General features: G+C 40.5%; 1 protein-coding gene across 6 annotated transcripts in view; it reads right to left on the bottom strand.

Moving 5' to 3' along the window:
• The window catches only part of FGF12 (fibroblast growth factor 12), a 648489-nt gene that overhangs the window by 203640 nt on the left and 418759 nt on the right, over positions 1 to 26090 (bottom strand). For all 6 annotated transcript variants that reach the window (XM_073626389.1, XM_073626388.1, XM_073626387.1 and 3 more), the window contains one exon: positions 607 to 717. In XM_073626389.1, coding sequence (XP_073482490.1) covers positions 607 to 717 — 111 coding nt within the window. The remainder of the gene's footprint in view (positions 1 to 606; positions 718 to 26090) is intronic.

Raw genomic sequence — 26090 nt, 5'->3', positions numbered from 1 at the left:
AATACGATCGGCCTAAACTGAGGAAAAAAAATGTTTTTTTATATATTTTTGAGGGATATTTATTATAGCAAAAAGATAATGTGTTTTTATCAAAATTATCGCTCTTATTTTGTTTATAGCACAAAAAATAAAAATCGCAGAGGTGATCAAATACCACCAAAAGAAAGCTCTATTTGTGGGAAAAAAAGGACGTCAATTTTGTTTGAGAGCCATGTCACACGACCGCGCAATTGTCAGTTAAAGCGACGCAGTGCCGAATCGCAAAAGTGCTCTGGTCAGGAAGGGGGTAAAATCTTCTGGAGCTGAAGCGGTTAAAATAATTGTGCATATTTTTTTTCTGGACAGCACCTTTAATAAATGGTACTGTCTGACTGGACATATCTACTCCTCTCGTCTATTACAAGAAGCCTATCTATATACATACATAAGGTCTGTGTTAGTGTAGAAATAGACATATAATATTGTGGTTCTGAACAAGTTAAATACTGCAGTGAACAGCTGTTCTATAAGTCATTTGTTTCTGAAGGCAAATGAAGTCCCTGATAGGAGACTCAACAGGCATTAAGCATGATTTATAATTGGAATGAAAAGGGTGATTTTCCTTACTGTAGTCGCTGTTTTCGTCCTTGGTCCCATCAATGGTGCCATCTGGGTGCATCTGCAGGAAGTATCCCTGCTGGCTGAATAACCTTGTCACAATTCCTTTCAGCTGGGGTTCTGTAAAATAAATACCATCAATACAACACTTAGAACTGTGCTTGGTGATTGTACATGGGACAGAATGCTTAGTCACCAGGATAAAAAAGTGAATAAGCTAATTATGCCTGGCTAGATCACCTGCCTCCAGTTCCTTCCAGCTGTGATTCTATGACATGCAATTGTATTAGGAGGGAAAATGCTCCAACAACTTAATCCAAATGACTGAAAACAGATAAACACCACTTCCAGTCTCTGGCAAGGTCATTAACGTTTGCAAATTAAATTCTATCTATTGTGTTCCAGATAGACTGGAAAATTAGACAAGAGTATGATTTTGATCAGCATATAAACTAAACCATAAGTTGACAATTCATCTGGATCAGAAAGAGATAATGCAGCATAAAAGATGATTTCCAATATAAATAATCAAGTTTTTAGACACAGCTCCCCACAAGTTCTCAAAAAGGATTCGCCACCAAAATGATTAACATATAATAATAGCTACAGCGGTGGGGGGATCACCAAGTTACTGGAAAATCACAGACAGGTGAGGATTTCTGTTTCATTTGTAAAACCACTATAAGGCCTTGTTCATTGCTAGGTGTCCCTAAACACAGTGTGATTTCAGGGACACGCACCCACAAGGATGTCAAATTGGGAGCAGTGGCTGTGTCTGTGCAAGTACTGCGTCCCAACTGACGTGAATGGGACTTCCTGCACATGGATGCATGGAAAATCTGTGCATCTCAAGTAGGCAAAATGCAGCCCTCAAGCAGGTGTATGCTTAAAGAGGAACAGCAGTCTGCTCACATCATTTGTAATAAAAACATCTTTGCCATTCTGAAGCTTCCCTCCAACCACTTTGCATATTATTTTATATATACTGTGATTCTGTACTTGCCAAATATGCTGCAGAAACCTCCCCCCACCAGGGCTGGACTGGGACAAAAATTTGGCCCTGGACTTCATCCAGACTGGCCCACTTTGACAGGTCTCTCCCATGACGGCTTGCCACCCAAGCCCCCCCCCTCACTAGCCATTAGCCGTTCTACATTATTTCTCTTATAGGCAGTACCAGTGGGGAAGCTAGACATTATTTCACCTGGGGCAAAGAATCAGTTTGGCGCCCCCCCCCCCCAGTGGGACAAGATTAGGCAGGAAAGTGAGGCCGCCCTCCTTCCAGATCGTATGATGAGCTTCTCAGTGTTGACTCCTGAGCATCATGTCTGTATTCAGGTGCACTGCATAACTAGCCAGGGAGAGGAGGTGAGCACTGTGGGGGGGGGGGGGGACAGAGGACCGGAGGGAGGCAGCGGTCCACTGTCACTGAAATCGTCCCACTGAGCCATCGGCCCACCGGGAAACTCCCTGTAGTCCCAATGGCCAGTACATGCCTGCCCCCCACTGAGTCTGGCTGCTACCATTTTAACTGTGGGCAGCTGAAGCTGCTGCCTGTTCACTGCCTGGATTTACACACACAGAGGCACACCTCCAGCTCTGCAGCTCTGATTGACCCTCTTATGTCTCACCCCCCCCTCCCTTCCTGGCAAACTCTCACGAGAGTGAGAGAGAGCTGTGCATGATGTCATAAGCCGCTTTAAGTACACCCGTGTAAAAGAGGCTTAAAGCCTAGTACACACTATTAATTTTTTTTCTTCAACCCAGCGGGCTAAATAAAAGAAAACTGGAGAGCTCGGGAGGAGTCGCTGTACTAACTATGCAATGTTGTTCTGACCGGAGAACACACCGGTTAGCAGTCTCAGCCATTGGCTGAAAGTGCTGATGGGATGCCGATCGGCAGACCTTCTTCGGTCATGCCCCTTCAACAGACTGGCTGCTGTACACTCAAGCTGAATATTGGGCGGTTTCTTTTGAAGCAGCCCACGCCGCCCGATATTCGGCCTGTGTGTATGGCCCTTAAAGTGTCTGTATACCCTTTTCTGACATTTTTACCTACAGGTAAGCCTATAATAAGGTTTACCTGTAGGTAAAATGAATATCTCCTAAACCTACACAGTTTAGGGGATATTCACCTTGCATGCAGCTGCTGACGTCAGAGGCGCATGCGCAGTGAAGGTCTGCGTATAGTGTCGGACCTTGCCAGAACTGAGGACTCCCGTGTGCAAGCGTGGGAGTGATGTCATCGCGGCTCCAGCCACTCACAGTGCTGGAGCCGCGAACCTGGAAGAAACGTAGAGTTGAAAATGTCAGCTCCCTCGGTGTTTTGACCGGGATGCGATGCGGGACCTCGTTCTAAGGTAAGTATTTCATAATGAGCTAGTATGCGGTGCATACTAGCTCATTATGCCTTTGCCTTACAGTGTTTTTTTTTTTTGATTTGCGGGTATACAACCACTTTAAGAGTCTGCGCAGGTGGTATGGATGTATGAATGCCAGATCTTCCAGACAAAAAATTCCGACACTAAAAACAAGAGTATAGCCCATACAGTGTGCATGTAAATGTTCCTATAATGTACCGTTCAATAGGGAAGGTGGGATTTACACATGTATTGACCAGTAACACAGATTTTGTATTGTTTTTTACTGATCTAAATGTGGCAATAATTACTGATATTTATGCCCAGTGTGTACAAACCCAGTGAAAGCAATGGGCTGCATTCAGACCAGTAAATAAAAAATTGCCTAAAAACTTGGCATTTTTGGCATCCACATGCAAGAACCCTAAACCTTATATATTTCTCATGATGATAAACAAAATATTGCATGTTGGAAAACAATTTCATTTTCTAGCCCTGACCGTAGTGAAATATAAAAAAATTGGATAGTAGAACATATAGGGCAATGAATTGGCACCCCTGGAAAATAATGCTCTCTCTATTAAGGAGAACTATGTTTACATCAGTGTGAATAGAGAGCACATAAAGTTATCTCTGTGGTGACTAGAGGTCTTTGTACACACTGATTTTATTTTTCTGTAAAAAGAGGAGGGAGCTTCAGTGTCTACAGCAGGGGTCTCAAACTGGTGGCCCTCCAGCTGTTGAGAAACTACAAGTCCCATGAGGCATTGCAAGGCTGACAGTTACAAACATGACTACCTCAGGCAGAGGCATGATGGAACTTGTAGTTCCGCAACAGCTGGAGGGCCACCAGTTTGAGACCCCTGGTCTACAGCATTGCATCAGTGTGCACCGCCTGTACCTACCACAGTCATCAGAAACTCCAATACGTTAACACAACCTAAGATAAAATTCCTGATTGCTAATTCATTAAACAAACTTGTATGTGCCATAAATGCTTTCATCGGATTAAATCTCCACAGGGAAGCAGAACCGTGCCTCATGCAGTAGAAATCAAGTTGTCATATTCTAACTAGTTTCAATGTGAAACTTATTGCTATAACATCATAGAATGTACAGCAGGAGAAATTTGGAGTAAAATTTCACATTCCCACATAATACCATTCAATATTATCTAATACTGTCCGAAAATATAAAAAGAATATGTTCAGGGTGTGCATCTACATAAAGTTCTAATCCACCCATCGCTACTATTAGAGTTGTAGAGAGACACCAGTTTGCTTCTTCTGCCTTGTATTCTCCATCGGTAGAGTACTGTCCCCCTGTTGTTGGCCTCTTACTCCCTCTCCAAAAGGCAGTAATAAGACATCTGAACTAATATTTACATTTTTTATACATTATGTTGAATCCATTCATGGAGAGCTGCACCATCATTTGGCTTTGGAATAACCAGAGCAGTTGAGGATAAACCCTAGTGAAAATTGTAAGTGGAACTGGAACTGTAGAGAAATTATTATAAACACTAATTTCTAATACAGCAATGGCATTCAAAGCCTATGCTAGTATTTGTGCATATGAAAAATTGTGTATTTGCTAGATAACAAAAAAATACTTCAATGCTGTTCTGTTATCACTACCTTCCATGTAGTGACTACTCTTCTGCATTCCCCCCGAATAGTCAGTAATCATGGATTGCACTCACTATAGTCTTTGGGGCTACAGTCTGACATGGTGCTCTCAGCAAAGTACTCCCCCTCCTCATCCTAATAGAATGCCTTTTCCCTCCCCAACACCGCCCCAAACAGAACGATCACCCCATTATATTTAATCACTGTAGTCAATTTACACCCTACTATGTGAAAATGGCACCAAGAATGCAATGTAGTTTCCACAATCATTTGCAGGGATTCAGAACGCAAGATGAAATGGTGATTAAACCTCCACACCAACACACCCTTACCATTTAGATGGAGGAAGCGCTGGATAGAGATTGAAAATGCATTTTTTTTTTAAAGTACAGCGGGGAGGCACTTTTTAGGGATAACATCAGTATCAATGGAGCTGTGCAGAGCTGATGCATATGTCACATTTATTAGAGATGTATAGTTGTACTTGAAAATTAAATGAGATGGTTACAGGTAAGAATACCTGCTGGGTAGTTCAGCTTTTCACCCATACGTTGCTGTAATGCATCCACACACCCCACTACCATTTTGCAGTCTGACAATCCTAAAACACACATGCTGGTCATGCTGGAACACCTTCCCTGTGGTCCCTTACATAAAGAAAACCTGATGTAAACATAAATGCAAGTACCAAGAAGTTCCTTACAGGCACTAATCAGATCAAACATACCTTGGAAGTTTGATTGTAAATAGTGATCAAACCAATAAAGTTGATACTACTTAGCACAGGTTTCAGGAAGTACACTCCTACCAACCCTTTATGGAGCACTCCTACCAACCCTCTATAGAGCGCTGTGTGCTTATTCTGCAGGGCAGTACACCTAACGCAGATTTAGGAAAGTGAGTGAAATGTTCCAGTTTAGCACAGTTGTTGTGTCTACAGGTACAAACAACAAATAATATACACATATGTGGCATTGCTGCGATTGACAAGAGTAGGAGAGTTTATTTTGGTTTATTCTTTGTTGGTGGGTTATGGTAATAGCAAGTAAATATAAAGGTAAAATTCCAAAAAAATTTTTTTTTACCATGTTAATAATAAAAAAAAAATTTTAGGAGATATCCATTACCATTTATCACCAAATGAAGGCCCAATTTGTCCTGGAACAATACAGTATAATTCACCTGGATACACTAAGTAGGTAAAAAGATATGTGCAGTTTTAGAAACACATGACCAAATTGTAAAACTGATTTCAGGCATTAAGATGTGTTTGGAGCTTGGTCATTAGGGGTTAAAGTATATGTGAACCCTCACCTTGTAAAACAACCTATTAAGGTTAAAATAGCTACATCAGTAACCTAGCCTCAAAATACCAACCAAATTGTTCTCTTTGTTCCTCCAAAACCTCTTCTAGTTCCCTTGTCACCTCCTCCCATTTGGTACCTCCTCCCAATTGGCATGGCATTTTTTTTTGGGGGGGGGGGGGCTGGTACCTAGTTTTGACAGGTATGCAGCTCCCACGTCTGCTCATGGCGCAGAGCGGAAGTTCTCCTCTCCCCCCTCCCTCCCTGCAATCTTCTGGGACAGTGCTCAGTGATCAGTGCTATAAAAATGCACTGATTACTGTGTAAATGTGACTGGCAGGGAAGGGGTTAACACTAGGGGGCGATCAAGGGGTTAAATGTGTTCCCTAGGGAGGTGTTTCTAACTGTGGGTGGATGAGACTGACTAGAGGAGGAGAAAGATCGCTGTTCCTAATCACCAGAAACAGCAGAACTCTCTCTACTTCCCGGTCAGAATGGGGATCTGTCTGTTTACATTGACAGATCCCCGCTCTGGTTCTCTTTCCCGCGATCGCAGGTGGTTGGCAGACATCACGGCCGCCGGCCACGCGCATCAGGTCCCCCGCCAAGCAGCGGGCGCGTGAGCCTGCTATGGCTCTTAAAGGAGTCGACGAACGAGCCGACCTGCCGCAGTATAATGACGGCAGCTGGCCGGCAAGTGGTTAATAAACATAGAAATGGGTGGAACTTCGCTTTAAGGCAAGTGATTAAACAAATACAGCCCTCATACTAACATGTACATTTTAGCAGTTGCCAGATTCATATAAAACTGGTAAGCAGTCAGTAATGACTTGCATCTCTTACTTCATTTAGATTTCTGTATTCTTGCAAATGTGCTACATTGGCTTCATTAGTTGGCAATCTGTTCCATCTGACAATCTGGCATTGCAACACTGCAAATCTGTAACAGTGGCACACTTGTATTTATGAAACACTTCTGGGCAAACCTCTTTTTATCTCTTGGATCCGGAGACAGATGTTCTATCTGCTTTTCTTAGTCCCATGTGATGTGTGTCTTCCACATTATTAAACACATTCTGTCAGGCTGCAAAAGGCCTGTAGCATAAAGGACCCGTATTCTATACCCTGTGGTCTGTATTGATGCCTGCATGTATTAGACAGACTCACAATGATTTACCCTACACACCAGTGGCGTCACTGTATGGTCTACAGAGGCAGCAGGATATTGAGTTGCTTCAAAGAATTCCCAGTTTAAAATCTGTTCCAAAAGGTAAGTGATAGATTTTCTCCCATGTAACCAGTAATCTAAAAAGCAAATATATTTTCCCTATCCTTAGGAATAAGGCAGTGACTGAGCTCTTTATTTGGGCGTTTCATGCTTGTGAGGATGCCTTCTGTCACAAGAAGGCAATGCTGGGTCCCAGTACTTGAACCACTTGCTTACTGGGCACTTATACCCCCTTCCTGCCCAGGCAAATTTTCAGCTTTCACACAAATAGAGCTTTATTTTGGTGTTTTTTAATTACCGCTGGGTTTTTAATTTTTTTGCTAAAGAAACAAAAATTTTGAAAAAAAAAAAATGTTTTTGATAGTTTGTCATACAATTTTGCAAACAGGTAATTTTTATCCTTCACTGATGTGCGCTGATAAGGCTGCACTGATGGGCACTGATGAGGCGGCACTGATAGGTGGCACTAATGGCCTTTAATAGGTGGCAGAAGCTGCACAGATGGGTGGCACTGGTGGGCACTGATGAGGTGGCACTGGTGGACACTGAGGAGGCTCTGATGAGGCAGCTCTCATAGGTGGCACTGATGGCCTCTAATAGGTGGCACTGATTGGCACTGATTGGCACTGATGGGCACTGATGGGCACTGATAGGCACTGGTAGGCGGCACTGATAGACAGCACTGATAGGTGACACTGATAATGAGGCACTGATGGGCACTGATTGGCAGCACTGGTGGGCACTGATTGGGACCGACTTCCCTGTAACAGAAGCCGATTATCGTCTTTCTTCTATTCTCCTCTCACCGATCGTGAGGAGAAAAAAAGTCGATAACCTGCTTCTGTTTACTTCCATGATCAGTTGTCACTGGCTGACAGCTGATCACGTGTTAAAGGGCCACTGTATTTGGCCCTTTACCCTGTTCTGTGATCAGCTGAGTCCACAGGGGGGCACGCGAGCAGCGTGATCACGGGAGGACTTCTATTGACGCCCTCCCGGGACTGGAAGCCCCCGCTTCATTCGGAAAGTGGTTAAAGATGGGCTTTTCAATTGCCTTTTGTACAGCCTTACTATAACCTTAACAGATATACTGTTCTCCTGGACCCACAAGCCTTACACCATAGAGCCATTAAAGCCATATCTTGCACTGATGAGGGCTGAGAAGCCTGAAATAGCTGTATGCAAGTTGGTAAACTGGCTCTGTATAATCATGGCTATATCTGTACGACAAGAAGCAGGAAGGGTGTGCCAACCTCTTGCATTACCAGGGTACCAGTTAATAAATTAGTAAACAAACATAATTTACTCACAAACCACGCATATAGCCACTTGACCTCCAGAAGATTTACCCCCTTCATGACCAAGCCATTTTTTGCTTTTTGGCATTGTGCTACTTTAACCTCCCTGGCGATATTCCCGAGTGTGGCTCGAGGTTAAATTTCAGTACCATTAGCGGTAACCCCAAGCCACACTCGGGATTGCATTGCAGAATCCTGGTCTAGATTACTTACCTTGTCACCAGGATCCCCCCCGCTGTGTCCCCCACCGGATCCTCTGCCCAATGCTCTGTGTTCCGGGCTCTGTTCCGCATGGGGGTGGAGCCTGGCCGCAAATTCAAAAAGTACAAAAAACAAAACACATACAGTACACTGTAATCTTACAGATTACATTACTGTATCAAGTCATTTCACCTCCCTTTTGTCCCCAGTGCTTTGTCCAGTGCCCTGCATGCAGTTTTATATGATATATACTGTTCTTTCTGCCTGGAAACTTGAGATTGTCCGTGGCATCCAAAAAGCATCCTTTTATGTCAAAAGCAGTTTTAGACCAGCTAGAAAACAGCAATAGTAAATTAGAACACTTGCAGAATTGAGCGATAATAGTGAATCGTGGGGAAATTCATTATTATTATTATATTATTATTTTTTATAATTGTTTATAGTTATTTATTATATTATAATTTATGATTTCGTGTTTCAAACTTTAACATAGCCGGGATGTCTACTAGACTCTTGTTTGGACAGATTTTAGTGTGTTATTACTAAGAATTACAGGCCTACAATATAAAACGACAAATTGCTATGCAAAACAATGTACCGCTTTGAGATTCAAAAATCTGATATAATCATAGGGAGGCTACGTGACAATTTTGCGGGCCGGCAACGCTGTACAGGAACAAAATTCATATTGTTTTTATCACCACAAATAGAGCTTTCTTTTGATGGTATTTGATTACCTTTGGGTTTTTTGTGCTATAAACGACCAACAATTTAGAAAAACAAACAATATTTTTTACTTTCTGCTATAAAAGATATCCAATTAAAAAAAAATTAAAAATCATATTTTTTCATAAATTTAGGCCAATATGTTTCTGCTACATAGTTTTGATAAAAACAAAGTCAAAATCCCATAAGCGTATATTGATTGGTTCACACAAATGTTATAGTGTCTATAAACCATGGTATTTATACTAGAATTTTTTTTTTGTTTTTTTATTTTTTTATACTTGTAATGGCAGCCATCAGCAACTTATAGCGGGACTGTGATAGTATTGTGGGCAGTCTGAAATTAACTGACACTTTGCTGGAACCAGTGACAATAATACAGTGATCAGTGCTAAAAATATGCACTTTCAATGTACTAATGACACTGGCTGGGAAGGGGTTAACATCTAGAGCAATCAAAGAGTTGAATGTGTGCCTAGCCAGTGTTTATGTGTGTACTGTGTGCTGCTTTTACTAAGGGATGTTATGGTTTTTATTTCCTGCTTTGCAGGGAAACAAAAATCGCCACATCCCCACTGACAGGACAAAGCTCTGTATTGTTTACATATGCAGAACTCTGTCCTGTCTTCTTCCTCGCCGATCAGCGGATGCCGGCGGTCATCAATTGGTCGGTGCCCGCTGATCACAATTCACAATCTGTCCTTGATCATTACATAAAAAGATCATAAGGCCTGCATATGCCTATTGCTGGTTTAGGGTGAGTCCTTCTTTCACATAGATCAGCAGTGGCCAACTAGTTGTGTGTCAGGCACATGGAGTACTCAGTAACTCTTGGGATAGTGGAACATCTCTTTAGTGATATGAACTGTTTTTTAATATGAGAAATTACCCAACACCAGGACTGTCACAATTTTTATAATTTTCAACAGTTTGTTTTTGCTCATACGTTTTTTTATTTAATTTTTTATTTTCAATTTTATGAGTTTTTGTTTTTTGAGCGCTGCTTAAGCTGGATCTATTCTATTATCTTGTGCGCTGGATAAGTGACCCTGTTTACTTTTACCATTTGTGCAACTCTTGGGATTGTATTTAAAAATAAATGCACAGTTGTTTGTCCTTTTAAACTGTATATAAACTTGACCTGTGCAAATGGGGCAAAATCGAATGTGGAAATGCGGAAAATACCACTAGATGGAGCTAATGCGCATGCTTGTTGCCTATGATAGTCAGTGCCATCTATTGGCCATAATGCAGTATTTTCTCCAGTCACACATTCTCGATCAGCAGAAAATATAGCACAAAACATTTGAATTTGCCCCATTTGCACAAAACGATTTTATATACAGTTTTGATGGACAAACAGCTATGCAAATTCTTCTATAAATACACGTCTTGGTGTTGGTCTTCTTGGCATCTCAGTGTCTATCTGAACAGCTGCTGCATTATTTATTCTCTCTGAACAAGTAAAGCAGAGATGCAGATTTTATATCATTTTATTATAACACGAGACATTATTATTAACAGCATTCTAACGCAATATTTTGATGATGCAACCTCATTTGTTACATTTCAGCATGTCTCACAAGCTGCCAAGGGTTGGGGATAGCTGACTTACTGTAAATGAAGCAACAAATTATTCTAACACTGGCAGCTTCTGCTGCTGAGATTCCACGGAATTATAGACTATGCTATTATGTGAATAGTTGGTAAATTTAAGATAATTAAAATTAAGTTTCTATGAATGGGACTAATTTTTCCAAAGCACAGATGACTTCCTGTCCTGCAATCCCAGAGAAAACTGTTATTTTGTGCTTTCCTCTTGCCAGCAATGGCAGCTTACACAATGCAAAAGGTTCCACAGCAAGATGAGAGAATGAATGACAGGATGCCAAAAACCGCAGTCTCCGTACAGGGGTGGGACCTTTATATACAGCCTTATTATTAGCAGCTCTTTCACATAATGCTTTCATTTTTTTGTTTTGGGTATGCTGTTATAATCACTAAATGGAATGGACGTTATAATAAAGCTTTCTTACTCTTATCTCTTACTTTCCTGAAAACAGCTAACCTCTAATCTGTTGAGATTTACTACGCAGATCCCTTTTCCTGAAAGGTACAAATATATTCAATTGAAGCATTACTTTACCAGCCCAAATTTGGATTTAGCTGATTCAGCTTCTGCTTATTATGAGGCAATAACCTGAAAGATTTCTAGAAGGAAACAAGCATCTCTATTATCCGTTCCTATTTTATCTATTGTGCAGTGAACCTATAAGATTACCAATACTCTATGGACACAGAGGCATGGTATAAAATACTCTCCCAAATAGTAAAAATCAATTATTTTAGTAGTGCATACATTCATAAAAATCCAAATTAATTAATCAACTGAATACATTGCAGACACATTAAAACAAAAATTTCTCATGTAGAAAGGCCTGTCCCCACCATCATGCTGTACAGAAAGATCCTTGCTCTCCCTGTGGATGCAGGGGTCTCTCTAATACAACCCTTGCTAAATCAGGCTTATAATGCCCCGTACACACAGTCGGATTTTCCGATGGAAAATGTCCGATCGGAGCGTGTTGTCGGAAATTCCGACCGTGTGTGGGCTCCATCGGACATTTTCCATCGGATTTTCCAACACACAAAGTTGGAGAGCAGGAGATAAAATTTTCTGACAACAAAATCCGTTGTCGGAAATTCCGATCGTGTGTACACAAATCCGACGGACAAAGTGCCATGCATGCTCAGAATAAATAAAGAGATGAAAGCTATTGGCCACTGCCCCTTTTATAGGCCTGACGTACGTGTTTTACGTCACCGCGTTTAGAACGATCGGATTTTCCGACAACTTTGTGTGACCGTGTGTATGCAAGACAAGTTTGAGCCAACATCCGTCGGAAAAAATCCATGTATTTTGTTGTCGGAATGTCCGAACAAAGTCCGACCGTGTGTACGCCCTATAACTCTACAAGCTGCAATACACATAATCCCTGCTGATTGGAGAGTTCTAGTAGAATTTTTACAACTGTCTGTAACAATCAGGGGGTCGATAATTTGTCATTCTGTGTTGACATTTTAAGTGTAAATCAGGCAAATTACTTGTTATGAGTATTGTTTCCATATTGTGTTTATACTGTTTAAATATCGGTTGTCTTTGTTTTTTAATAGGAGTTCTATCATTTTTCAGATTGTCAGTAAAAAATGTGCCCCCCTCAGTAAATATGCCATGTTTTGTCATTAAAAAATGCTGCAGGAGGTTGGTAACACTGCATGCTAGTAAGGTACTCTTTTTTTCAGCTGTGACTGCTTCCTAAAGAAAACAAACTTTAAGAGTGTTCATACATGGATCGGAATTTGGACGGTTCAGCAGATCGACATCTGTACAAGCAGCCTGTCAGGTTTTTCCTGAACAATCAAAATTGGTAATACTTCTAAATGTCCATAAATCTCAAGTGCCAATAAAGTGACTGATAGGGTAAATACAAATGTGTAAAAAAGTCCCAGCAGTGACAATGTACATCCATAGGTGCAACTAAACTAAAAGTGCTCTACTTCTTGCACATTCCAAATGGCGAATAACAGTGATTGGTGTCTCTTCTTATAGTGTATGTGACACCTCAGTGCTCACAGGCCTCTCACCTTACTGCTGTAAGGTAACAGCATTAGGTATAGATATCTCTCATGGGGGATCCTTGTGCCTTCTCTTATCTTTGGGGATCTTTCTGTAATAAACGCTGCCCTAGGAACTGGATACATGGCAATGCTTCCTTGGATGTGATTCTGGGGTTTCCACCTAGTCTCCTCCGTGGTGATGGTATACTAATAAAGGGGTTCCAATAGTGTGATATAGTTTCTTAAATTGTATTTTATTAAAAAACGTAATTTTACTCACATATAGAAACAGTTAATCAAGGCATATAATCCACGAGCAGCGAGCTTGTACTCCTACATCACTACCGGTCTACCTGTTGCCCAATCCTGACACGTATCGTCATGTATGACATGACTTCAACAGGGGATCCCCTCATGAAGTCACAAGATACGTGACGATACGCGTTGGGATTGTGCCTAAGATAGACCGGAATTGACGTATGAGTACGAGCTCGCTGCTCGTGGATTATATGCCTTGCTTAACTGTTTTTGAATCATATTTTTTCCTTTATTTGTGACAGCGCAGGAGTACCATTTCATTTAATTTTCTTGAACAATCTATGCCACTGGCAGCATTGATCAATATATTCTGATGGTGGGTTGGTCTCCCCGATGTTAAAATACAATAACTCAGCAGAAGTGATTCCCCTGAATCAGGTAATTTTTTTTTGTTTTTCAACCTGCTGGTTGAACGAAAAAAATGACCAATGTATTTCTAGCTTTAGACTTTGTGGGTCCATTGTTTGAATACACCAGGTATGTATATAGTGGATTGAAACAAAAAGTTTAATCGAGCTTTAAAGTATATTTCTATTTTACAGATAAATGACGATAACACCTATTTTTACATGTTCCAATTCGCATACCATTACGTGAAAACATTTTTAAAAATCACTGGTTACCTTTTTTAATGTTCGTTTCTGAAAACTCCAGGACTGAAAATCCTGCTTAAATTTAATTTCTCCTTAATATTTATGAGGCGCTAGGGAGTTATTGTTTGCTGCAGGGGTGTCCAACCTTTTGACCTTCCTGAGCCACACTGGAAGAAGAGGGATTGTCTTGGACCACACATAAAATCACTAACAATAAAGATAGCTGATCAGCAGAAGAAGTCAGGCAGATCACAAGTTAACGATCACTAATAATGTTAATGTACCTATCTGAGAAATAAAACTTACGGTAATTTTTTTGTAGTATTAAAAGTGAAAGAGGGCAACATAAAAACGAGTGCAATATTTGACACTGTTTTTGATAAACTAACACATCAAAAGTTGGTTCGATGGATGTAGTAGCAATTCTCAATGTATTCTTAGGGTGCTCACTAGATATTTTGGTTCTAATTTTGCCCTTTGTGTGCTTTAAACTGAAAAATAGTTGCTCACAATTATAAGTGCTGCCGAAAACCGATGACATGAATAAGGCTTGGTTGTAAAGTGTGTGAAATTTTTCTTTGGGAAGATAAAACTTATAAAAGTCCAATAAAGAGATACTAAAGGCTAAAGAATTTGCAACATTTTCTTTAGCCACTTTTTGTTGTTTTGTAGTTCTGCACATGAAAGGACTACCACAGTCCTAAGAGGGGGCAAGACATGTCAGTGCCATACTTATAGGCTGGAAGAGTGGAAAGGTTATCAGACTCTAAGCACCACATTAGAGCATCAGAGGTTGTTCTTGCACACCAGATATAGTTATATAATTATATAAATGTGAAACATTTTCTTTAGCCTCTTTTTGATGTTTTGTAGTGCTGCACATGAAAGGACTACCACAGTCCTAAGAGGGGGCAAGGCATGTCAGTGCCATACTTAAAGGCCGGAAGAGTAGAAAGTTTATCAGACTCTAAAGCACAACATTAGCACCACATTATAGTTATATAATTATATAAATGTGCAACATTTTCTTTAGCCACATGTGCTCCCTAAGTGTAAACGCATTTTTACAAAAAAAAACATTTTTAGGTAAGTTTACAATTTTGTGTTGGGCCGCATTAATCGCCATTTGGGGCCACAGGTTGGACACCACTGGTTTACCTCTGCCTGTACTGTGCTTGCAGATTTCATTATTGGTCGTAAACCAGATTTCAATACTGTCTTTCCCTAATCAGCTGTGATTCTTGCATTGTATGTTAAAGAGGGAAACCTCAGTGTATCCCTCTTTTTCAGTGGGCACAGGATCACTGTGAAATTGTTCAGAGTAGCTTGGCATCTGCCCAGAGGCCTACTCCAAACAAACATTTAAAAAGTAAGAATATTTTTTTTTACTAATTTTGAGTATGCTATGCTGTGTGAATGGGAACAAAAAAAAAACATATAGTGGGCTTTTCTTAAATGTGGCTGCAAATGTGCAAAATACTTTAAAGTGGTGCATTCTCAATTTTATTAACCACTTTTACTCTATATTATTCTCTGCATACTTCTGAGCTGTGACACGACTGGCACCATAAAATAAATATTCTGGGGGTGTCCTAATTCATAGATCATTTGGCTTTTTGATATAAAGGTGATTGAGGGTGCTTTATGGAAGAAAATCAAACCATCACTACTATGCTTCCTTAGATTGTCCAGGTTCACCTAGAATGTCAACTTGCAGCAAAAGTAAATGCAGCCAATTAGACTATATTAGTACAGTAAAACCTTGGTTTGAGAGTAACTTGGTTTGAGAGCATTTTGCAAGACAAGCAAAATGTTTTAATAAATTTTGCCTTGATATACAAGCGATGTCTTGATATAAGAGTAGCGTCATGTCACAACTGAGTATAAAAAAGAAGAGAGGAGCCTCTAAGTGTAGCAATATGGTTATATTTAATGAAGGCACAACATTTAGCAACCTATTGCTACACTTAGAGATGCCTTTCTTCTCTTTTATACCCTGTAAAAAAATGCTTTGATATACAAGTGCTTTGGATTACAAGCATGTTTCTGGAACGAATTATGCTCGCAAACCAAGGTTTTACTGTAAACTCATATATACTACACCTACCACTATGTCAAACAAAATCAATTGACCAACACTAAGTCTAACCCAATATATATGCTAATATGAAAACTTTTGATATGATCTCTTGGATTTGTAGGCATTTACATATGCTAATGCTGGATAAAACATTACTGGTGAATATTACATGGTTTCCTTTTACTCCTATGTTGATCATGTTTTTTTAAACACTATAAAACCAGAATTAAGATTAGTCTAACCCCAATATTATCTAAAGGGAAACTATAATGGTTTTGGGGTCAATTTAATTTTGTTTTGAAGTTTACAGTTCAAACCGCAGGGATGGCCACACACTGACTGAAATTCAACCACTCCCCACTGAACCAGAGGAATTTCGATCTGTCTTTGGCCAGCTTAAGAGAGGCCAGGGTGTGGATAGGATTGTCCTATTAGGCCCTTTTCACACGGATGATCCAATCAGGTCTGGCTGTCATTTTTTTCGGGTGGACCTGATCGGACCCTCCACTCTGTTCAATGGAGCAGCGGATGTCAGCGGACACATGTCCGCTGACACCCGCCACCATCCGATCTGCCAAAAACATCTGTTGGATCAGATAGAATGGCATCAGATGGAAACGAACAGACAGTCCGTTTCCATCCGATTGCCCCAGAGGCGAGAGCAGGTTGTGTCCGCATCCGCTCTGCATATCGGAGCGGACACAGACCAGTTATCTGCCTGCTCAGAGGGGATCAGCAGATACCCCACTGAGCAAACGGATCCTGCTTCACAGAGGTGCCTGTGTGAAAGGGGCCTTACACATGCAGTTACTGGCAAAGAATAAAAACAATTGTTCTTACAGAGAACTTCCCAGGACACAACCTCTTTTTGTTGTTTTGTAGTGCTGCACATGAAAGGACACCCACAGTCCTAAGAGGGGGCAAGGCATGTCAGTGCTGGAAGAGTGGAAAGTTTATCAGACTCTAAAGCACCACATTAGAGCGTCAGAGGTTGTACATTTTACATCTTGCACACCAGATCAAGGCCAGAATGAAAAATTACAGTGGGGACGGAAAGTATTCAGACCCCCTTAAATTTTTCACTCTTTGTTATATTGCAGCCATTTGCTAAAATCATTTAAGTTCATTTTTTTTCCTCATTAATGTACACACAGCACCCCATATTAACAGAAAAACACAGAATTGTTGAAATTTTTGCAGATTTCTTAAAAAGAAAAACTGAAAACAGGTCCTAAGTATTCAGACCCTTTGCTGTGACACTCATATATTTAACTCAGGTGCTGTCCATTTCTTCTGATCATCCTTGAGATGGTTCTACACCTTCATTTGAGTCCAGCTGTGTTTGATTATACTGACTGGACTTGATTTGGAAAGCCACACACCTGTCTATATAAGACCTTACAGCTCACAGTGCATGTCAGAGCAAATGAGAATCATGAGGTCAAAGGAACTGCCTGAAGAGCTCAGAGACAGAATTGTGGCAAGGCACAGATCTGGCCAGGGTTACAAAAAAATTTCTGCTGCACTTAAGGTTCCTAAGAGCACAGTGGCCTCCATAATCCTTAAATGGAAGATGTTTGGGACAACCAGAACCCTTCCTAGAGCTGGCCGTCCGGCCAAACTGAGCTATCGGGGGAGAAGAGCCCGAAGATCACTGTGGCTAAATTCCAGAGATGCAGTTGGGAGATGGGAGAAAGTTGTAGAAAGTCAACCATCACTGCAGCCCTCCACCAGTCAGGGCTTTACGGCAGAGTGGCCCAACAGAAGCCTCTACTCAGTGCAAGACACATGAAAGCCCGCACGGAGTTTGCTAAAAAACACCTGAAGGACTCCAAGATGGTGAGAAATAAGATTCTCTGGTCTGATGAGACCAAGATAGAACTTTTTGGCCTTAATTCTAAGTGGTATGTGTGGAGAAAACCAGGCACTGCTCATCACCTGTCCAATACAGTCCCAACAGTGAAGCATGGTGGTGGCAGCATCATGATGTGGGGGTGTTTTTCAGCTGCAGGGACAGGACGACTGGTTGCAATCGAGGGAAAGATGAATGCAGCCAAGTACAGGGATATCCTGGACGAAAACCTTCTCCAGAGTGCTCAGGACATCAGACCGAGCTGAAAGTTTACCTTCCAACAAGACAATGACCCTAAGCACACAGCTAAAATAACAAAGGAATGGCTTCACAACAACTCTGTGACTGTTCTTGAATGGCCCAGCCAGAGCCCTGACTTAAACCCAATTGAGCATCTCTGGAGAGAGCTAAAAATGGCTGTCCACCAACGTTTACCATCCAACCTGACAGAACTGGAGAGGATTTGCAAGGAGGAATGGCAGAGGATCCCCAAATCCAGGTGTGAAAAACTTGTTGCATCTTTCCCATAAAGACTCATGGCTGTATTAGATCAAAAATGTGCTTCTACTAAATACTGAGCAAAGGGTCTGAATACTTAGGACCATGTGATATTTCAGTTTTTCTTTTTTAATAAATCTGCAAAAATGTCAACAATTCTGTGTTTTTCTGTCAATATGGGGTGCTGTGTGTACATTAATGAGGAAAAAATGAAATGAAATGATTTTAGCAAATGGCTGCAATATAACAAAGAGTGAAAAATTTAAGGGGGTCTGAATACTTTCTGTCCCCACTGTATAACATACTGTTTGCAAAAGTCTAACAGCCTGATTTTTTACATACACACAAACTAGTATCCTCCACTTTCAGGCATACTAATGTGTTTAACAGCTGGACACATAAGCCAGTATGAACAAAGAGCTGTATGCCAATGTAAGCATGTAAAACGGCATGATTCCTTGTAAAGAGTCCAAATTATTTTATATTGTTGATTAGAGTTTAGGTGCATTGCTGAGAAAATTAATGAACATTGACAGAGCACCTTGGAGCAAAGCCACAACCATTTCTGTTTGAGCTTTTATAATGAGAGTTATGTCTTGTGTACTGCATACTTTATTACTACACTAATATAAGATGATATTTCATGCTAAGGATCATTTTTTATAAGAACATAAAACACTGGTTTTATATATGTATGAAAACATTTGCATTGTATTGCATATCAAGGCTGTAATGTATATTTCTCAATGCTAAAACTGTCTCAGTGTACTCACCTCTACGCACATATCACTCTGAAATGTGTTTAAACACTGTTAAGGACAATTAGCATTTTAATCTGCAATTTACACAGAACGTCATCCTGTTTCTCAGTTGCTTTGGTGCACTATCACGAGGTGTTGTATCCTTTGAATCTGCTCTCTTCTCATAGAATGAAAAGCAACAGCATCTACATCAGACCATAAACTGTCTGCTAATGTCTGAAGCTCTCTCTGAAAGGGAATAGAATAGACTATAAAATGGAAAATACTGCATTTCCTCCTGCGTAGGGAACTTTTCTCTTGTGTTTAGATCTTATAATTATTCACACATGAAACTAACAGCTGAGTCAAAATGATTTACCTCTTTATATGCACAACTACAAACATTTGCAAACATCTAAACGCTGCGCAAACAGTTGGCGCTATACAAATCCTGTATAATAATTTACATCAATAAGGCAATTCTAGGCAGATATCTCAGCATTAAAATCAGAAACTGAGATGACCATCTGTAATTAAGATGTAATAATAACACGTGCTAGAGACCTGCTCAAGTTCTTGGGTCACATGATTGGTGGACCAACCACACACTCCTATTTTTTTCCAAATGCTTAGCCCAGCTTACCATGGTGATCCATGTCCTAATCTCTTATATTTATTGTATCAAATGTTGAATGTACAAATGATTTATGCAATGGGTACATGGTTGCACAACGCTTAGCAAAGTTCACACCCACTGCCTCTGAAAAAATGTTTCCAGGGATGCCATTCGCCAGGCACTCTCTTACATATGTGGCAAGAATGCCCCAAGATCAAGAGGTTCTGGACCGGTGTGTAACGATTAACGTGTTATGAAAATCCCCTAGAAAATCCCCTAGAGCTGGATGTAGCCTTACATTCCACCATATTACCATTCTCTTACACAGGCTCCTATCTCTTGAGTACCAAATAATACCTCTGTGTGTCAAACTTAGCCATTGCTAGGTAAATCTAAGTACTCATGTTCTAACCCTATTTACACAACTAAGATGTATAGCTTGCATAGGCATGCGCACAGGGTGTGCGAGGTGTGCCTGGGCACACCATAATCAACTTGTGTTGCACAGATTTCCCCTGCTGCTTGGCTGCAGAGAAAGGAGAGAGAGGGGCGGGGCTGGGCCACACTGCGTGTCTGAATGGACACAGGGAGGTGCAGCTCAGCTTGGGTGCTTGCTAGGGGGGCACCGGACAGGAGGGAGGGGCCAGGAGAGCAGAAGAGGGACTTGAGAAGAGGAGGATCCGGGCTGCCCTGTACAAATCCACTGCAACAGAGCAGGTAAGTATAACATGTTTGTTACTTTTATTGAAAAAAAACAAGACCTTACAATCACTTTAAATCTTACACTATTTTGGGTCTAGGGATCGTTATGCATTACCTAATTTGATTCAACAGGGCATTACAGTAAAACTACTGAAGTGAAGGAAGGTATTTTAGCTATGCTTTGATTTTGTGGGTTAGCAAGGGAGTGTGCTAATCCACAGGGATTTTAATTTCTTACTGCATCTTGTTGGGTCTCAGATAAGATTTATAATTGTTGCAGTTTGGATTCTAGGGGATTCTAAGGATTTCACTTGTTTATTGATTATTTTATACATAGAACACCAGGTAACACAGCTTGCTACAATGGTATGCCAGCATGACATCTCTAGAAAGAATGAGTAAGCATTTTTTTTAAATAAAAGCATAAAAGAAAGAAAAGAACGTGTGATATTTGTGGGTATTCTTTATTTGCAAATTGTCTGGATCTGCACTGAATCTTGATGAGAATGATCTGGTCAAGACATCTCTAGAAATGTATAATGTTGAGTAAAATATTTGCAGCATATACACATTCACTTTTGAATATTTACAGCTACCTCTTTACTTCCCCTGAGGGTCGTCTTCTATATATAAAACTACCTCTTTACTTCCTCTGAGGGTCGTCTTCTATAGATAAAACTACCTCTTTACTTCCTCTGAGGGTCGTCTTCTATATATAAAGCTACCTCTTTACTTCCTCTGAGGGTTGTCTTTTATATATAAAGCTACCACTTTACATCCTCCGAGGGTCGTATTCTACATATAAAGCTACCTCTTTATTTCCTCTGAGGGTTGTCTTCTATATATAAAACTACCTCTTTACTTCCTCTAAGGGTTGTCTTCTATATATAAAGCTACCTCTTTACATCCTCTGAGGGTCTTCTTCTATATATAAAACTACCTCTTTACATCCTCTGAGGGTTGTCTTCTATATATAAAGCTACCTCTTTACTTCCTCTAAGGGTTGTCTTCTATATATAAAGCTACCTCATTACTTCCTCTAAGGGTTGTCTTCTATATATAAAGCTACCTCTTTACTTCCTCTAAGGGTTGTCTTCTATATATAAAGCTACCTCTTTACATCCTTATGAGGGTTGTCTTCTATATATAAAGCTACCTCTTTATTTCCTCTGAGGGTTGTCTTCTATATATAAAACTACCTCTTTACTTCCTCTAAGGGTTGTCTTCTATATATATAAAACTACCTCTTTACATCCTCTGAGGGTCGTCTTCTATATATAAAGCTACCTCTTTACTTCCTCTGAGGGTTGTCTTCTAAATATAAAGCTATATATAAAACTACCTCTTTACATCCTCTGAGGTTTGTCTTCTATATATAAAATCACAAAAAGGACCACTCTAGCATATATCGGTTTCAAACAAGTTAATATAAAATAGTTCTTAGTAATACTAATCATATTTCATATGCACACGTTTCAGGGGATTTCACTAAAATGGCAGCCAGAGCTATAGGTTGTTCTGCACACAAATGTTTTTTTTTAAATCAAATATCTAAGTTTCTGTGCACATGGTTGCTTTTACATACATAGGTGTAAGGCCATACCATACAATTGGGCAGGTGAAGAGTGTTGCAGAAGAATAGCACAAGCTCTGTTTATTTTACAAAGTTTTTTATTAAATACATTTTAATAAATTTACCGAATTTACTAAATTATGACCTTGTTGAAAAGCACATGTAGAAAATGTTATTGTAAAGAGACATCTGTGAGTCGTGCAATTGAGTCTAATGCACGCTATGCTTCAGTTGGGACTTGTATTCAACAGCTGGAACATGTATTCAGTATTTTATTCGCTGATTAAAACTGTCCTGTTTACAATAAGATATTCAAAGGCTAATGGCAACACTGTTTATTCATGCAGGTGGCTCATGTACACCTGGCTTTAAGTCTGTCGTATAAGATGGTGGGGATTTATCAATCCTGTCGCACAGCAAGGCAGTGATAAACAGGAGCAGTAAAACAGATTATGAGACAGATTCACTATAAGGGCTGCGTTTATAAAAAAAAAAAATCAGAGCTATTCATTCTTTGAAACTTCACATACATTTATTCTGTGTAAATGGGGCAAAAACAAATGCTATTATGCTATTTTCTCTCCAGGTTGAATGTTCTACATTCACAAATGATAGAAAATACCACAATATGACCACTAGATGGAGCTGATACTCACAGGAAATACTTTTTTTTCTATGATTGTCAGCTCCATATAGTGCCCACCATTATTATTTTCCTAACCTCCTGTTTTTAACAAATAACATTAAAACTGGAGATAAAATAACTTAGTAACATTCAATTTTGCCAGCACTTGCACAGAACAAATGTACATACAGTTTAACAGGATGAAAAGCTCTGCAAACTTTTTTAAATTATATATACCTGTGAGATCAGTTTCATTTATAGATTCATCTCTCTGCTGCTCTAAAGTAGCACTGCATCAAAATAAATCCTGGCCCTGACCACTTGTTGGAAGTGCAGTCACAGATCTGAGGGGAAGCTCTGCTGATTTTATCATTCAATCATGTACAATCAAAAATGCTGTTTTTTTTATTTTCCTTGCATGTCCCCTCAGATCTACAGTGACTGCACTTCCAAGTGCACTTGCAGTGCACTTGTGGTGCTAAGTGGATTTGCCTTTAGTAAATAAACCCCTGTGTTACCCTAAAAAAAAAAGAATCCTGTTCCTTTAAAGGATGAATAACAGCACAGTGCTTGTGCTGTGTCATTTGGCCCCCTGTATCACCTGCAATACCTGGTTGATCCTGCCTGCCTATACCCTCCCCCCTGTAAACTGACCATGGTTTACCATAGCTGCTGGGCCCTGACACTGTGGTCAGTTTATGTGCTTTATGTGTTTATGTGCCCTGCTCTGTCCTTCTCTGTCTTCCCCTCTCCCCTCCCCCTCTGCCTGTCAGCTTAAGACACTGCCCACCCCTTCCCCTCCTGCTGCTATTAAAAACATTTTATATTCATCCCATCCCCTCTGTTAAAAATTATATGTGTCCCAGTGTCTGAGCTATATAAAAACAATGCAGATTTCTACCATATATCAGAGCATCCCCCGGCGCTCATGTGACTGTTCGGCTCTCTACTCCTCTCCTCCCCTCCTCCTGAGTGACATCAGTGGGGGATTCTCGGCCCCTCCCACTGTAGCTGTCAGCCTGGGAGAGGAGAGAGATGAGGAGTCAAGTGAGTACCGGGAGACGCTCTCATATAAGGTAGAAATCGGCATCTTTTTTATATAGCTCAGACACTGGGACACATGTTGTTATTTAACAGAGGGGATGGGATGAATATAATATAGTGGCTTAACAACCACTTTAATTGTGCTTTGTAGAATTTAATGAATAAACAAGGAGCCCTCTCTCTGCCAATCTCTCCTCTATACTTCCGTTTGGTGGTTTGTGTTGGTTCCCCCCTGGCGAGTCACTGTCTTTTTTTAGAGCTTAGGCGACTGATGGAGACACCAGGTGCCATAAGTTTATGCGGAATGGAAGACGGTGACCGTTGGGGGATTTTAGAGATGCATATGGTGAGTTCCCAATAGATGCTAGAGTTGCATGATTCTGGCTAAAATGAGAATCACAATTTCTTTGCTTAGAATAAAGATCACGATTCTCATGGCGTAGCATCATCTTTCACATTATACCAAAAAATTGGGCTAACTTTACTGCTTAGTTTTTTTTTAATTAATTGAACTGTGTTTTTTCCCCAAAAATTGCGTTTGAAAGACCGCTGCAAAAATACAGTGTGAAAGAAAAAATTATGGACTCGCGCTTGACAAACTGGTGGATATGTGGCTGAGAAATGTCACACCAAGAGAAATACAATATATAAATGAATTAAATAAATTAAATGATATACCAAACTGTACCACGCACACTGTGAAAAATTATAAAGGGAATGCGTAAATCCCCCTAAAAAACAGTGCAATAAAACAGTGCAATCTAACATCAAATTAAGTCCATGGATAATGGATATAAACCAGGAAGTGAATCATAAAGTCCATATGGGAGAAATCAAAAAAGGTGATAAACAGTCCCAGGTGATTCAAAGTATATAGGATCATAAATGTGTGGATCCACCACCAAAAAAAGGGGGAGCCTGGCCGCTTACCGGAACCCCATGACCCCCCGTTACAGAGGGTCTAAATGGGCATTGAGATCCTGCTGGTCTAGAGCTCCTACGTTTGAGGATGGAGACCGGAAGATGGAATTGGATGGATCCCCAAGGAGGCTAAGTTCTCAGCATTGTGTAGTCATCATGGAAAAAGAAAAAGGGAGGGCTCCCATAGTGTAAAATCAAAGTTGGTTTATTAAAATAGAAAAAACATAAACACTCACATGTAAAAAAGAAATCGTCATCAATAAAGGAACAGCCTGTGGCACCGGCCGGATGACCACAGGTAGCCCGTCCAGCTGGGTATACAGCAACAATGGGAGGTGGCGCGATGAAGCCGCTCAGCCCTACGCTGCGTTTCGCAATAAGTTTGCGTCTTCCAGGGGCACGAGCTGCTCATCGCATCACCTCCCTTAAATAATAAGAACAATAAAAACAAAAGCCTCACTTTGGAATCACCCAGGCCCGTATCCGCAATAGCCTAAAGCGCACTTAATGTTAGTGCGCAGACGCGCCGGGACTCCACTTCCGCACTAGCCTAGAACGGATGAGGCCGCGGCACCAGTGCGCAGGCTCCGTCAGCGTCACCCGATGTTAAGTCAAATGATTGGATAAACGACCGGGGTCTCGTGCGCATGCGCGCCCCCTATGTCCATCCCCCCATGTATTGCATATTAGGGATTCCAAAGATGAGCGCGGTGACAATAAAAACGAATAATTGTCAGTGTGTATAAAATAAAAAATGACCAAAAATAAAAATATAAGGACCTGTGGCTCCAACCATCAAACCTAGTGAAGAGGGCCATCACCCATGTTAACCGATCGCTTACAAAGGCGGTCGTAACCCCCGATCTATTACATTCGTATCTATTATCTTATATACGGCGGGGGGGAGGGGGAGGAGGGTTTTTTTAGCCTCCTTTGGGATCCATCCAATTCCATCTTCCGGTCTCCATCCTCAAACGTAGGAGCTCTAGACCAGCAGGATCTCAATGCCCATTTAGACCCTCTGTAACGGGGGGTCATGGGGTTCCGGTAAGCGGCCAGGCTCCCCCTTTTTTTGGTGGTGGATCCACACATTTATGATCCTATATACTTTGAATCACCTGGGACTGTTTATCACCTTTTTTGATTTCTCCCATATGGACTTTATGATTCACTTCCTGGTTTATATCCATTATCCATGGACTTAATTTGATGTTAGATTGCACTGTTTTATTGCACTGTTTTTTAGGGGGATTTACGCATTCCCTTTATAATTTTTCACAGTGTGCGTGGTACAGTTTGGTATATCATTTAATTTATTTAATTCATTTATATATTGTATTTCTCTTGGTGTGACATTTCTCAGCCACATATCCACCAGTTTGTCAAGCGCGAGTCCATAATTTTTTCTTTTGCATTTTTTGTTGTGTTTGTGTCAACATTTAGGACATCGCAGCTTTATGTTATTTATTCTAAAAAAATTTTTGAAGCGCAATTATTTTTGTTTTTTGTTTTTTAAAAATACAGTGTGACATAAAATATTGCAACAATCACCATTTTATTCTCTAGGG

Source organism: Aquarana catesbeiana, linkage group LG04 (assembly GCF_042186555.1).
Source record: "Aquarana catesbeiana isolate 2022-GZ linkage group LG04, ASM4218655v1, whole genome shotgun sequence".
NCBI classification, from domain to species: domain Eukaryota; kingdom Metazoa; phylum Chordata; class Amphibia; order Anura; family Ranidae; genus Aquarana; species Aquarana catesbeiana.
Note: the sequence above shows the minus strand (reverse complement) of the source record. Positions and strands in the feature narration are given on the sequence as shown.